The 15,375-nt window shown below is 50.9% G+C and overlaps 1 protein-coding gene across 1 annotated transcript in view; it reads right to left on the bottom strand.

The window, feature by feature from the left end:
- Positions 1-15,375, bottom strand: part of LOC114686836 (aarF domain-containing protein kinase 1-like) — a 101,394-nt gene that overhangs the window by 49,986 nt on the left and 36,033 nt on the right. Inside the window, 1 exon segment of the mRNA XM_028861513.2 lies at positions 11,753-11,956. Within this exon segment, the coding sequence (XP_028717346.1) occupies positions 11,753-11,956 (204 nt within the window).

Raw genomic sequence — 15,375 nt, 5'->3', positions numbered from 1 at the left:
GACATTGCAGGCAAGACAGCAGACTCAGGAGAGAGAGACCAGAGCAAGATCAGCCTCACTTTCTCCTGGGTGAGTGTCACCAGACAGTTTCACCAGACCAGGTGCTGGCTCAGCCCAGCCTCACTGACCTGTCAGTGTGGTCTGGAACCGGGCCCATCTCCTGTTGGGGGCAGCCTAACTAAAGTGGGTGTGTCTCTGGAGTGATGTGTCAACCAAGCTCATCTGCCCAGTCCCTGGCTCATTCACTGCTGCATGATGCTCAGTCATCCAATGTCTCTAAGTCTCACTCTCCACATCTAGGATCACTGGGGTAAGGAGCCCCACACACCCCTTGCCAAGCTGCTCTGGGACTAAATGAGACCACATGCACGAAAACATCCAGTGTCCATTTCAGACAGAGGAAGCACTTCGTAAGGAGTAGGAGTAGCAGCAGCGGCAGCTACCATCCCTCATCTGCCTGCCCACCTTCTTCTTAGGAATCACAGGAAAGCATTACCCTGCCGGGACAGGAACCGCCATGAAAAGCACAGGCCAGAGAATGTTGGCGTTAGGAGCCACGACTCTCCTCGGGCTCACGACGTGACCTCTCTGAACTGTTCACCCCTCAGCAAAAATGGGTTTCCCCTCACATAAGAATGAAGTAACCAGCCCCACCTGCTCCCTGGATCTTGCCTCTTCCCAGTTGCCCCTTTCATATGAGCATCTTGACTATAGTCTCGGGAACTAGCAGCCCCAGGGGCAGCCATGTGTAAGGAGGTTAAGAGGATGGAGCATTAAAAACTCTCCGTTCCCCTTGCCCTGGGTGTGTGGCACCACCTCCCAATTACTCCACAAGACTAAGTCCCCTCTGCTCACCATGGTAGCTAGTTTAAGAGCATAGGGTCCTCAGTGGCCTCCTCTTCCCGCAGCCACATGACCACTTCCCACACGGCAACCCCTGAGCTCCCTACAAGATTCTCTGGAAGGCTTGTCTTGGAGTCCACTTCCAGGAGAGTCCAAACTGAGAAGAACACCCACCGTGCAGCAAGCGCACGGTCCATGCTGGCAGCTATGCTCACCGGCAGACTGGCAGAGCCTAAACCCCACCTCCAGCCATCTCTTCTAGAACCATCACCAACAACAAGGCCACTTCTGGTTCATGAGGAGACAAGAAGACAGTCACCGGCACTGACCTGGCCCCCAGCAGCCTGCAGGACCATTCTCCTTCTTGCTAACGAGCAAGGCAGGCCATGGGCTCTGTTCTGGGAGGAGAGGGGGACACTCCAGGCCCTCCGACAGCTCTGGGGGTTCGAAGACAGCTTTCAGCTCCTTCCAGCGCAATGACCACAACATCTGTCCTCTACCCCTGTCCAGCTGGTGACACTCTGGGATCTAGGGGTTGGTAGGAGGAAGGAACACCAATACTGCCCCACTCCAGACCTTCCCCATATGACACTGCACGGGTCCCTTCTATCAGTCCTTCACTGTTGACACTCCGCCTAAAACATCTTCAGATTAGTTCCAGGCTTTGAATGCACATGTGCCTGATCGAGAACACACACACACACACACACACACACACACACACACACACACACACACAATCTAACTATTGATCAATCTATCTATCTATCTCCTATTTGATTTCACTTATGGATACAACTCCCTACTAATGTCTCAGGGCCTCTGATTCTTTCCCTAGGAAGTACAGATGTGAGGATGTTACCTTAACAGAATCTAGACTCACTTAGGAGACAGATCTGGGCACAGCTGGGGGAGTCTTTAGATTGAGTTAGCCATAGTAAGACGATTCATCCTAACTGGGCAGCACCTTTACAAGGGATGAGGTCTTGAGCAGAATAAAAAGGAGAAAACAAACTAAACACAAACATGGGTTCAACTCCCTGTTCTACCACCCAGATGCACCACACAAGTTTCCTCACTTAGGATATTCGGGGTTGAAGCAGAAGGTTTCTAAATCCTTATGACCCATCAACCAGGGTTCTCATGGGTTGCTTCTGCCTAACACACTCGCTTATGCACAGCCAGGGGGAAAGAAAAGAGCCGTTTGTCAAAGTCCAGGAAGACCCAGGAACTGGGAGGTTCCTGCATGCGCTGTGAGGACTCAGTACATCAGAAGCACAGCTGACAGTTCCTGCCTGGCATTTTGCTCTACGGCAGGCCCTGTGCTTCAGATGGTTGTGTCTGGTTTTTCAATTGACACGTACTAATTGTGCATACTTACGAGGGTACGGAAATGACATCTCGATACACACATACAACAGGTGATGATCAAATCAGAGCAATCAGCATGTCCATCACCTGGCTCGGTCCTCACTTCTGCAGGATGAGAGCACCTGAGATGCTCTCTTCTGTGCGGAAATACACAGTATAATGCTATGAGATGCGGCCACCCTCCTAGAGAACACTACAGTGTTTCCTCCTATCCAACTGTAGCTCCATACCCACCAGCCAACCTCTCCATAGCCCTAGCTCCTCACACCCTTCTCAGCCCCGGTGACTACTCTACTGGCTACTTTTAGGTGGTGAACTTCTTCCGCTTCCACCTATGAAAGAAAACATGGCAGTATTTGCCCTTCAGCGCTTTGCTTATTTCACTTAACGAATGATCTCACAATGCTATGTTGCTGCAAATGACAAAATTTCATTCCTTTTTGTTGCTGGATAATCTCCTCTCGTGTATATGCACCACATTTTCTTTTAAGCACCAGACCTTGGCTATCATGAATACTGCATGGCAATACAGATGTCTCTTTGCATCCTGGTTTCTTTAAAGATGGACCCAGTAATGAGACTACCGAATCATATGGTAGTCTCACCTGAGCTTCTTGAGGAAACCCACACTGTCTCCCACAGTAGATCAGAAAGTGCAGGAGAGGCAGGGAGTGGTGGTACACACCAATGATCCCAGAACTTGGAAAAATTGGGAAATCCAGTCTACACAGCTAGTTCCAGGTAAGCAAGGGCTACACAGCAAGATCCTATCTCAAAAGGTAAACGAAGTGTGGGAGATTCCCTGTTCTCTATATCCTCATCTATTGTGCTATAGCCATTTTAACTGGTGTGAGATATATCATTTTCAGGAGATGGGTCGTAAAGAGGTTGAGGGTTGAGGCAGGGTTTTGCTACGTACACCAGGCTTCACGTGAACTCACTATGTGTCTCAGGCTGGACTCCAACTTACAGGAATCCTCTCATTTCAGCCTTCTGTGGGCACACGCCATCACTGATTAGCAATGTTGAGTGGTTTCCTCAAGTACTTATTAGCCACATATGTGTGTCTTCTTTGGAGATCACCTGCCTATTTCTTCTTGTTATTTGTTTTTGTTGTTTTTGAGACAGGGTCTCATGACGTGGTTCTGGTTGGCCTCGAACTCACTCTGTAGACCAGGCTGGCCTGGAACCCATAGAGATCCTCCTGCCTCTGCCTCCTGAGTGCTGGGATTGAGGGAATACATCATCACACATATTCCTTAATAAGTCTTTTTTTTTTTTTCTATTGAGACTGGGTGTAGGGTTTTTTCATTTTCTCTCTGATAAAGCATGGATTTTATTCCCTTGTTGAACAAATAGCCTGCAGATATTTCCTCCCACTCTGCAGGTTCACTTCAACCTGCTGACTGTTCTCTTTTCGGTGTAGAAGTTTTTTCATTTGACAAGATCCTGGTGATCTAGTTCTGCTCTTGTCTGTGCCTCTGAGGTCTTATCTAGAACTCCATTGCCCAGCCCAAGGTCCTGAAATGAAGCATTTCCAGACTGTCTCTATCTTTCAGTCCTCACCACGGCCCCACTAATGCACAGGGAGGGTCTTTGATCATCCCTATCTACAGACGAGGAAACCCAGGCTAGAAAGATCATACCCAGGATGACACAGCATCTAGAACTCAAGCAAGACTTCAATTCCACGTCAAACAAGACTCTCCATTCACCTAACAAGCCACTGCTAAGCACTTATTTTTTATTTAATATTTTTATTTTATAATTAACTTAATTTCACTTCTGTTGCAAGCCCTAGGCAGTGCCCTGAGGAAACCCCAATATGCCCTGCTGAGATAATAAGCCAGACTGCAGGGCAAAGCACGTCATGTGCTTCAGATCCACAAGAGGGTCCATCCAACCTGCCTGAGGGAGTCAGTGAAGGCTTCAAGAAAACAGAAGCAACCTAATTCTAGAGTTCCATTGAACATTTATTAATACCTACTGTATACCAAGTCCAAGGTGGGACCATGAGAGAGTCAGGACTGGAAAGTGGCCAACTACAGGTACCAAAAAGGGCCTCTGATCCTGACTAGGGTACCGGAGGAAACCAGAGCAGAGTCTCCCAGGAAGCTGCTCCTCAGGAGCCCTCCTGGAATAACAGCTAACCTAGCAGGCAGGTGGTCATGGTGGCGGTCAGACACCAAGGTTCAAGGAATGAGAAGTCCCGTGAGCATGTGGGGGAGATGAGAGCAGAATGAAACAGGACAGGTGTGGGAGGCAGCTCCGCAGTTAAGAGCACTCTCGATTCCCACAGAGAACCCAGGCTCGGTTCCCAGCACCATATGATGGCTCTCAACCATCTGTAACGCAGTCCCAGGGGATCTGATGCCCACCGCTGACCACCACGGGCCCCAGGCACGCATGCAGTGTACATACATGCATGTAGGCAAAAGATTCATACACAAAAAATAAATAAATCTCAAAGTAAAAAGACAAAAGCCCTGGGACAGCCCAGGCAGGACAGGCTGCCAAGCTGAGAGGTTCTGCAACCCCTGCTCTTCCACTGTGGAGCTTTCTTGACGGCCCCAAGCGCCACCTGACCCCAGGTATGTATGACTGACTTAGCAAGAAGCTACAATAAGCTGGGCATAGTGGCACACGCCTCTAATTCCAGCACTCAGGGGCAGAGGCAGGTGGATCTCTGTAAGTTCGAGGCCAGCCTGGCCTACATAATGAGACCCAAAACAGCCAGGACTACATAGTGAGACCCTGTCTCAAAAAAAAAAAAAAAAAAACAGTTACAATGATCAGAAGGAGACCGGGGCAGAGATTCGGCAGGCAGAGAGGAAGGAGCAGGCTGAGGAGGATTGGGCAGGAGTTGGGGGACATCAAAAAAGGACCAGCCAGGCTGCGTGGCCACTGCCTCGCCTCTCCTCCAGTGACTAATGGCAGGCCATCCATTGTGGCTGACATTAATGCTTCCCGCCATCCGTCTCCCACTCATTAAATTACCATTTTATGGCCAAAATCTCTCTCTCTCTCATAATTGATAAAAATCTCCTTTTGATGTTCAGCATTATTGGGGGAAAATGTTTTTTATTCTTCATTATGTTTTTAATATAAATGTATTTTTTTTTATTGAGATCTGCTGGGAAGGCAGGATGAGAACAAGCCAGGAGGGGGGTGGGAGGGTTCTCCCTCCCCTTCTGTTCCGTTCCCAGAACACTCACTTGATGGCCCTCTTAGACACAATCTGGGGGGACGAGCTAGGTTTGCCCGGAAGGACAAACAAAGGTGGCATTCAGGCCAGGAGAAACAGGTCTGAGGTCAGCTGAACCCATCGATGTGATCCTATGGGTGACTGCGGGCCAATGAGGCAAAGCTGACCTCACCAGGCCCTGCCAGAGTCAGAGCACCGGAACGAGGGCTCCTAAGAGCAAGGTCTCCCAGGGGACGCAGACCTGCACGGGAGGAGCTCCGTAAACCCGTGGACATAACAGGAGGACGGGGAGCGGTCAGATGGGCGCATGTGTTCAAACCGTCCACCTCTGCTCACCCACAGGAAGCCCACCCTCAGCAGGGTCTACAAAAAAGGAAATGGGAAAATAGGAAGCCCAAAGCCACAAAACTAATAAACCAACGGAGTTTGGCTCCTGCCCTTAGTTCAATATAAACATCAAGTAGCCTGTGAAAGCAGGGTGGGGGCGGGGGTGTCTTACAGACACACGGCTCCCTTCAAGGGCCACATGGAGAACCGAGGTGGTTTATTATCTATGCACCGTCCTGGCTGGGCCACTGTGCCCAGATACTAGAGCAAATGTTGCTCTAGATGGGTTTTCCCCGTTTTTTGTTTTTCTTTTGTCCAGTGCTGAGATCAAAGCCAGGGCCTTACAAAGCTCTTCCACTGAGTGACCCTGGAAATCCAAAACCCGCCCCTTCGGTTTTGAGACACTGTCTCACTGTGTAGACCAAGCTGGCCTCCAACTCTCAATCCTCCTGTCTCCACCTCCACAGTACTGGGATTACAGACCTTCCCATCCAATTGATTAGGAAAAACAGGTTGCCCTCCATATGTGAGTGGGCCTCACGCAATTAGATGACACCCCTGAAGCAAGAGGGAATTCTGCCAGCAGATGGCCTTCACATTTGAACCTGAACTACAGAGGCGTCGGCTCTTAAAAGAGTCTGGCCGGGCCATTCTGCCAGCTTTGACTTGCTAGCCTCTAGAATGACATGAATCCAAATTTTAAAAGCCAATGTATCTTTTTATATATTTACATACATGCACACACATAAAAATACATAATATTCAGCTCAGCTCAGTTTCTCTGGCTAAGCCAGAGTACCACGGGAATGAAAACGTTCCCGGCCCCTGGCAGAGAGCTGATAGCCTGCAGAGGACAACTGTCCGACTTCTCATCAAGGTTTCCCTGAGCCAGCTGCAGTCCTGTGTGCTCCTGCCCAGGCTATCCTTCTCCTACCTCCCCTTCCTTCCTTCTTTGTTCTGGCTGGTCCCTGCACCCCACAGTGTTGTCTTTCTGGCCACTACCTCCAAGTTGAATAATCAACGGACGTCTTTGGGGCGGCAGTTTCTTAACTCTTCTTCTGAACTTTGGATTCAACCAGAGCAAAACAAGACAACTAAATCATCCCCCCACACACACATGCCGCTGTGGATTCATACAAAACTGGGTGTATCTGCCTGGTATACAGTGGCACCCCAAGATCTCTTCTGAACCTCCACAGAAACTCCGGCCATGTATTCCACCAAGAACACTAAGTACCTGCAGCATACAGCACTCATGAAAACATAATGAACTCATCCCTGGCAACGATGGGAAGCTACAAAATCAAGCCAATTCTATAGCCCTACGCCCCTGGTAGGGGAGTTCAAATGCAAAAGACCGACATAAACATGTTTCAGAGGACATAAACCACACAAGTGATTCCCCCAACAAAGGCGTTTCCAGATTAAACTCTAGCCAATGACCGCATTCTCTTCAGTGTCTCATCAAATTTCAGAGGTGAAAATCCTACCTGGCACAACTGTATTCCAAGACAATAATAAACCTCCACCATGGTTTCTCTTTTGATTGCTCTGTTTTGTTTTCCTTCATTTCAACAAGGTCTCATTTATGTAGTCCAGCCTGGCTCCAAACTCATGACCCTCAGCCTCTGAGTGCTAGAATTACGGATGCCCATACTGTGTTTACATGCGCGGATCGCTTGTTGAAATGCGATGCGTCCTGACTCACCTGGGTTTGTGGGCAGACACGCATGTGCATGTGTGTGTCTGTAATCAAAGGTGGCTGACAATCCTGTTCACTTCCTGAGTCCCACTATCCCCAGACCCACCTCTAAAGGATGACCACATCTCTGCATGACCGAGACAATCAGGCTCAGTCTCCGGATGCCTTCCGATCTCCGCCATCTACAAGTCAGTCCCTGCAGCCAGCCTTCCTCTGCCCAGCTCCCCCCCCCCCCCCCCCCCCCGGCACCCCAAGTCCTTCACTCCCTCAGGTTCACATCTGAAAAGAACATTGCAAGCCCTTCAAAAAGTGGCCTCGGCTCCTAAACACTACCTTCTGGTCAACAAAGTTCAGTCACCTCCTGGCTTTTGTCTCTTCACACTTACACCTTTGCCAAGCCCGGGTCATCCATCCGGGAGTCCCTCCTCCCATCTGTAACATCTCTTGTCCCACCCGTCTTTGAAACACCTGGGTCAGATGCCACGGCTTGCACAAAGTCTCTCTGCTGCAAAACCTTGGACTCTCATGTGACTAGGCATTTATTACCTAGATCAGCCTGTCTCCCGCCATGGGCTCTGGAATGAGGTCAAACCATAATTGGCCACATCAGAGTCTGGAAACTTCCTTTTGCACATATTCCAGCTGTTTCTACAAGCAAGGAAGAAAGAAAAGGAAGAAGGAAGGAAAGGGTGTTGAGTCACCAAATCACAGGCTGTTAGAACTGGTGGGAGGCCGCAGAGGATACCTCACAGGTGAAGAAGACTTAAGGATGGACTCATGCTGTTCAGAGGAGGCCTGCATGAGGCCAAAGGCTGGCGGGGGAGGGGGGGTTGGAGGAGGTGGAATGCATCCCTCATAATCAGGAAGCAAGGAGAGTCAGGAAAGGCCTAACAATTCCCTTCAAGGGTCCCTGTGATGGTCAATCTTAGTGGTCAATGTGATGGTACTCAGAATTATCACAGGAATTAACCTCCGTGTATCTGTAAAGAATTCTCTACGTTGGGTTACCTGAGGTAGGGAGACCCACCTTAAAAGACCCACCTGTGTGGCAGGCTGGGGTCCCATACTGAATAAGGAGACAGAGCTAACCAGCAGCACTCAGTGGCATCTGCTTCCTGGCTGCAGGCACACTGTGCCAGCTTCTCACTCCCGCCACCATGCTTTACCTTCATGATGGACTATGCCCTCCAACCGAGAGCCAAAAAAAAAACATTAACAAAAACAAAAAACAAAAGCAAAACCTCCCTCTTCATGTTGCTTCTTATCAGGCATTTACCACAGCAATGAGAAAAGTATTACAGTTCCCCGGTGGCCTGAGGTCCTCCCGGTGGACCCTTTCTCTACTAGAGGCAGAATGCCACGAGTCCAGGGCCCGAGCCTTTAAACCACAGACCTTTAGAGAACAAGACAGTCAGCAGGCCCGTGACTTGGGCCTGCACCTGCCCCCTTCATGGTGAAGAGATGTCAGTCTGGCCTCCTTGGACCATGCCCAAGAATGAAAAGAGCCTGAATCTCATGCTTCGGGGCTCCACCGCACACCCCTGATTTGTGAGCTCAGGTGCCATCTGCTGGCCAAGGACGGTACTGCATTTGGACCTGTGGCCCTAAGGGTAGTCAGGGGACACAGCTGACTGAGTCCAGGCCAAGGTCACTTCTGAGACAGCAGAAAATGCCCCTCTCTTTAGGGACCAGCTCTTGGGCCTCCTCTTATTACTTTCTGCTGCCCTTGACTTAGCCAAGTGGCCCCCAGAACTCTTCTAAGCTAGTCCCTGTGCAAGGATGAAGCCCTCAGGGTGACCTTTTCTCCACACTGATAGGACCACCTGATGTCACGGGGCTGGGACTCATCTGGAACCAAACGTAATCATGGGGTTCAGAGTCCAGGGATCCTGTTGCCTCCACCTTGTGCACCATCCCTACGGTGCAGATACCCTCTCAGACAAGCCCTAACCCCCTGGGACAGGAAATGGCTTGAGCACACAATTGATTCTCGGGGACTCGGTGGATGGGAAGGGTCCTGAAGACACACGTGAACTAAGCCATCAGGGCCAAACCAGCACCCTCAGCTCCTGCCTATCCCTGCGGTAGTCTGGGAAGCAGGCACACTCACACGCGGTCTTTGAACTTGGGACGACCTTAAAACCCAGCCAAGGACTGGAGAGCTAGAATAATGGGGATGCACAGAATACCCAGCTTCTTCCAACTACATCCTGGAAACTTAGGGGTGGAGCCCGGCTGCCACGGGAGGGCCCACAGCTGGAGGGGGGGCAGGAATTAATGCAACCCCCCGTCAACACTGTCCTTAAAGAGCGTGTTCTTCCCCAGCAGCGTCGTGGGAGGGGCTGGGGGGCGGAAGGCGTGCAGAGTGAGTGATTTCCTCCGCCCTCACACCCCCACACTCACCTACCCGGCCTCCCACACAGCCCCTTTCCCCTCCCCTCCACCCACAGATGAGAAAGTGTGTCACCAGAGAACAAAGGCCACCTCCCCGGGGGGTGGGGGAACTGCCTGGGGACCTGTGGTACCGGAGGTTTCTACATCCCCCCCCAGCAATGATGACAGCCACTCACTCAGAACTGTGACCTGGACCACACACAGCCTCACTCTCTCAGCGGGACCACGGACAAACTGGGACAGTAGCCATACATAGAGCCACTGGGCTTAGGACTACTCAGCGAGAGGAGGCCGGAGAAGACTGAAGACATCTTCCAACCCCAAACCTCCCGCAGCCGCTGGCTGGCCCGCCATGACTGCTGACAGCTCTGACTTGTCGCTGCCCTCTGCCCTGGCCCGGTCTGGAAGGAGCCACTGACCTGCTCTTGCCCCAGCCTTCACCCAGATGCTTCTCCTACCACCCCTCCCTCCCTCACATCCACCCCTGCTGAGCTACTACATGCCAGCAAGGATGCTCAGCACTGCTATTACAGTGAGTTACTTCGGTTTTTAGCTGGGGGGCGGGGGGGGGGGGAGGGAGGTGAATCTCACACTGTTGGAAGCCAGAGGCCCACAGTCCCAGTAAGAAGCCAAGGCAGGCTGGCCAGCACCATGTCAACCCTGTCCCGACTGCCCCGGGTTCATCTATCCAAGCCCCGCTCCTCCTAGCCTCCAGCTTTCTCCCTGACACCAACCCTAAGTCAAACCTGGCTTTCATTCCTTCTACCTCCTTGGAGCAAGGCAGTCTTGGAGGCATCTGTGCCTCACCCGGGCCTCACAGAGTCAGACCGTGAGCCTCTCTGCAGGCCAGGCCATCACGGATATGCAGGAACCACTTTGTCTGGGTGCTGGATACTTATACCAGCTCCACATATCAGTGAAAAAACAACAGGACTGATCTTTATCCAGCCTCTGCCACATAGCCTTGCCTTGCATAACCCAGGAAAGCCCGTTTGCCATTAAACAGACACTGGAAGCGACTGGACACCTCACTACCCTGCTGCTACCGGTCCAGAGAAAATGGGCTGTCACGGTCTTCATCTCTGAAGATAGTCTGGCTTGCAATAGAACGGCCTGATTTCCAACAAGCTACGCGCCACACTTGGAGGGTGCTAAGTTATGTGGGCCCTGATACAGATGGTCCAGGGAGATCAACGAGTTCCCAGGACAGCTGCAGTTCCTATGGGATAACAGCACCTAGCGCTCTGCCCACCATTTGCTGGATGGATAGACAGATGGACAACTGGCCTAGAATCACTTAGCAGATAGAGAATATAGAAAGAAAGAAAAAAAACATTTCAGGCAGAGCAGGGATGAAGACCACAGGCACTGAAGGCCAGGGGTACACAGCGAGAAGGTGAGCGGGACACGGGACATGACAGCCAGCACAGTAATGCCCTCTGTTTGCTGTCCATTATCTTCTATAACCTTCACGCCAACCACAGCGGGCATTACTGTAGTGGGTAGCCATTCCAGCTTGGTTCTGGAAGTTCCAACCCCCATTGAGACTCTGGCAACTGTCACGCCTACGAGGCGGGGCGAGGGGAGGCGCCGGGGGACCCGAGAGCTGGATGGGTCAGCGCTCGCTCTGGGGAGCTGACAGACAGTATTAGGTCAAAGCATCCGAACCATCTCAGGTCACCAGCCAACACTGCTGAATACGGACATCTCCTATTTCGGCTAGTATCTCTTACTGATGGCCACTGAGGCTCCTTCTAGCTCATGGCTCAGCACTGAATGCTGCTGAGACATTTGATTCCACATCAGCGATGGATCCTCGGTACCCAGGGCCAGGCAGCGGGACTCTGAAGGAGCCTTTTGTAGAGGCCTACTTTGGTCGGGTCCCTCCCTGCTCCAGAACAACAAGGTACCTCCTTGCCCAGGTCTTCTCGGATGACCTGCTGGACTTCTTGCATGCTGCTCTGTGGAGCCTGGCTGTGCAACACCTTCAGCGTGCTGGTGTACTCCTCCGGCAGCAAGTAGTCCAGGGCCCCCAGGTGCTGGCCCACCTTGATGAAGGTGCCCCGGTTGGCACAGCAGAGCTCGCAGAGACGTCTGGCAGAGCGGAGGTGCACCTGCAGGACACAGGCAAGCCAGAGAAGTGAGTGCAGCCTGCTCCCTGGACAGTATCCCCTTCTTCTGCCTGTCTGCTCCAACACCTTTGTTTACTCCCCGGTGGCCAGGGCAGGTACACACACACACACACACACACACACACACACACACACACGCATGCACACACTCATGCATATACACATACACACAGACATGCACACGCACATGCAGGCACACACACACACTCGTGCACGTATACATACACACAGACATGCACACGCACATGCAGGCACACACATGAATGTATACATACACACAGACATGCACACGCACATGCAGGCACACACACGCACATACACGCACATGCACACTCACATACACGTGTGCGTGTGTGCACACACACTTCTCTTCTCATCTTTTACTTTCCTAGTCCCCAGAGCAGTCAATTCTAATCTCACACTGAGGCCAGCCTCTGCACACAGCCTGATGCTTCTGGTCTCCTCCCTTTCTAGTGAAGCTTAACTGGTTGGAGCCTCACTCCCCACAAATGAGTATTCACAGCTATTAACCGAGACAAACATCCGGACTCGCTGAAAGGTAGACTGAGCTAATAGTTTTTCCACCTACTCCTCAACCATCTAAGACTTCAGGTTGTCTGCAACTCTACCCCTGACAGGGTGATAACAGTAATAATAGTAAACAATAATAACGACTCATATATATCATATTCTTTAATCCTCAAAATAGTTCAAGGAGGCAGAGCTAATACCTTTAACAATAAGAAAATCAGTTGTCTTATTTAGAAAACAGAAATGAATATCCAAGAACAGGCTATAAAACACTCCAAATCTAAGGCTTTATTCCCACACGTGGAGCAGACAGCTGGGCAGGCTGTCAATGATGAGGCCCTTCATTTACACTCTGTGACTCTCTCCTACTAGAGTTGAGAGGCGTCCCCACGTGCACCCAAGCTGGTCACCTGAGTCACCAGCCCAGCCCAGTTCAGGGTCTTGAAGTTAGGTGGGCCCTACTTTATCAGGCTTCAGATCCTGGAGTTACAGACAGTTTGTGAGCTGCTATATGGGTGCTGGGAACTGAACCCGGGTCCTCTGGAAGAGCAGTCAGTGCTCTTAACCACTGAGCTGCCTCTCCAGTCCTGGAGCTACAGCTTCGAAGGAAAGCTGGGCCTTGCATATAATGTAGGAGACAAGGAGTCCCCATGAGCTATGGGGACCTGTTATCTGCTTCTACCCAAAGCAGCAAAGGAATCTGAACAATGCAAACGGAACTTGCACTCTCAGGTGCTGAGAAGAATAGTGACGGAATTAGTGGTAAAACCATGCTAAGAGTTAGCACGGATGGAAGAAATGCCTTCCTGCATAATCAGCTGCCAGGCGAGCCACAAGCACACTCGTCCTTTAGACAGCCGTTCTCAACCTGTGGGTCGCAATCCCTTTGGGGATCAAATGACCCTTTCACAGGGGCTGCCTAAGACCATCAGAAAACACAGACATTTACATTTCATAAGAGTAGTAAAATTACAGTTATGAAGTAGCAACAATAGTAATTTTATGGTTGGGGTCACCACGACATGAGGAACTGTATTAAAGGGTCGCAGCGTTAGGAAGGTTGAGAACCACTGCTTTCGACAGTAAGAAGAGAGAGCTGGGGGCTGGAGAGAGAGCTCAGCAGTTAAGGACACTGGCTGCTCTTGCAGAGGACTTGGTTCAGTTCCCAGCACCCACACGGCAGCTCACAAACCATCTGTAACTCCAGTTCCAAGGGATCCAGTGCCTTCTCTGACCTCCATGGGTACCTGGCATGCATACGGTGCACATCCATACATTCAGGCAAACACTCAGACACATATAATAAAAAAATTTAAAAAAGGAAAAGAAAAAAAGAAAAAGAACCCTGCTGCCCTGAACACCCCCATCCCAGCTCCAGGCTGTCTTCAGGCCCCCAGAGACCCACCCATTTCTAATCCTGGTGTAGGGCTCTGATGCCCATCACAACCCATTCTAGGGGGAACCTGTGGCCCTACAGCTCCACCCCCTCAGTGGAGTCCTCCAGCCTTGATGCAGACGGGGTCCAAGTGGCTCCAGTGATGTTCTGTTTCCGCTAGCAGTTAACAGTAGGAAATTCATCCTAATATGGACAGTGACCCCAGAGGAGGCAGAGTTGGGAGGCAGGGAGATTCTCGTGAGAAGTGGGAAAACGGGGGAACTAGGGATGCAGTCCATGTGGTAGAATGCCTGGAAGCATCCAAAGGACTTGGTTCAATTCCACCAAGAACCGAAACCAGGACAAAGCTGGCCAGTGCCAGACAGTGGAAGGACATACAGAACTAGGTTGAGTAGTGGACCTAGCTGGTCAAGGGCAAGCGGTAGTTCTGAGATGAGATGATGTGGTCCGAACAAAGTTTAAAACTACTGTAGGCAAACAACTCCGAGTGTGTGAGTGCCCGTGAAGGGCAGTGGCCAACCTCGGGGGTCCTCCTCAATCACGCCCCACTTCAGTTTGGGGGACAGGGTCTGTCCATGAAGCTGGAGTTCATCAGTTCCTCTAGGCTGCCTGGCCAGTGAGCTCCAGGGAGCCACCTGTCTCCCGACACCCCCAAGGCTGTGGTCACAGATGCACGCCACCACACCCAATTTTTAAGTGGGTGACGGGAATCCAAACTCAGGTCCCCATGCTTACACAGCAGGTACTTTACCAATTAGGCCATTTCCCTGCCCCTGAAGGTAAAAATAGATAGATAGATAGATAGATAGATAGATAGATAGATAGATAGATAGATAGATAAAAATAATCTTAGTAAATCAAACCCTGTAAGTGGGACCATCTACACTGCCTCTCAGCTATGGATCCACCTCTTCTTTGATCCCAAAGATAGGTATCAGGTTTGGGCAGCAGGGGGATGCTCTGAGGCCCAGACAGAGGTCAGCATTGCCCTTCATGGTTCCAGTATTTCAGAAACGATGAGCAACCAGCCGAGGCAGGCACTGTTCCCAGGTTAGCAGTGGCCCATACCCTCTACTACCTGTAGGCCCCGTCTGTGAACCAACCAAGGCACTCCCCAGTGTGGTGAGCAGCCAACATGCTGTTCCTACAGACTGGCTTGCTGTCATACCCCTCACAAGTTCTTCTGCCAGCCAGCAGGCTGCCCCTGAGGTGGGAAGAACTCAGCTAAGTCTTCAGGCTCAGCCTTCTTCTCTGCCCCATCGTCTCCAGGAGGAGCTGCTGGGTGTACTTACTGTTCCCGCCATTAGAATCTCATTGGATCTCTTCTAGGAATTAGTCATCTTTCACTACTTAATAATTCTTTACATTCAATTTCCCTGTTCAAATTACTTACGTAATTAGAAGCTGGGTGCTACACAGTGCTAAGCCCTGAAATTAAATTTGTAATGATTAAGATGAAAATTGAGGGGTTTTT

This window comes from Peromyscus leucopus, chromosome 14 (genome assembly GCF_004664715.2).
Source record: "Peromyscus leucopus breed LL Stock chromosome 14, UCI_PerLeu_2.1, whole genome shotgun sequence".
NCBI lineage: Eukaryota > Metazoa > Chordata > Mammalia > Rodentia > Cricetidae > Peromyscus > Peromyscus leucopus.
Note: the sequence above shows the minus strand (reverse complement) of the source record. Positions and strands in the feature narration are given on the sequence as shown.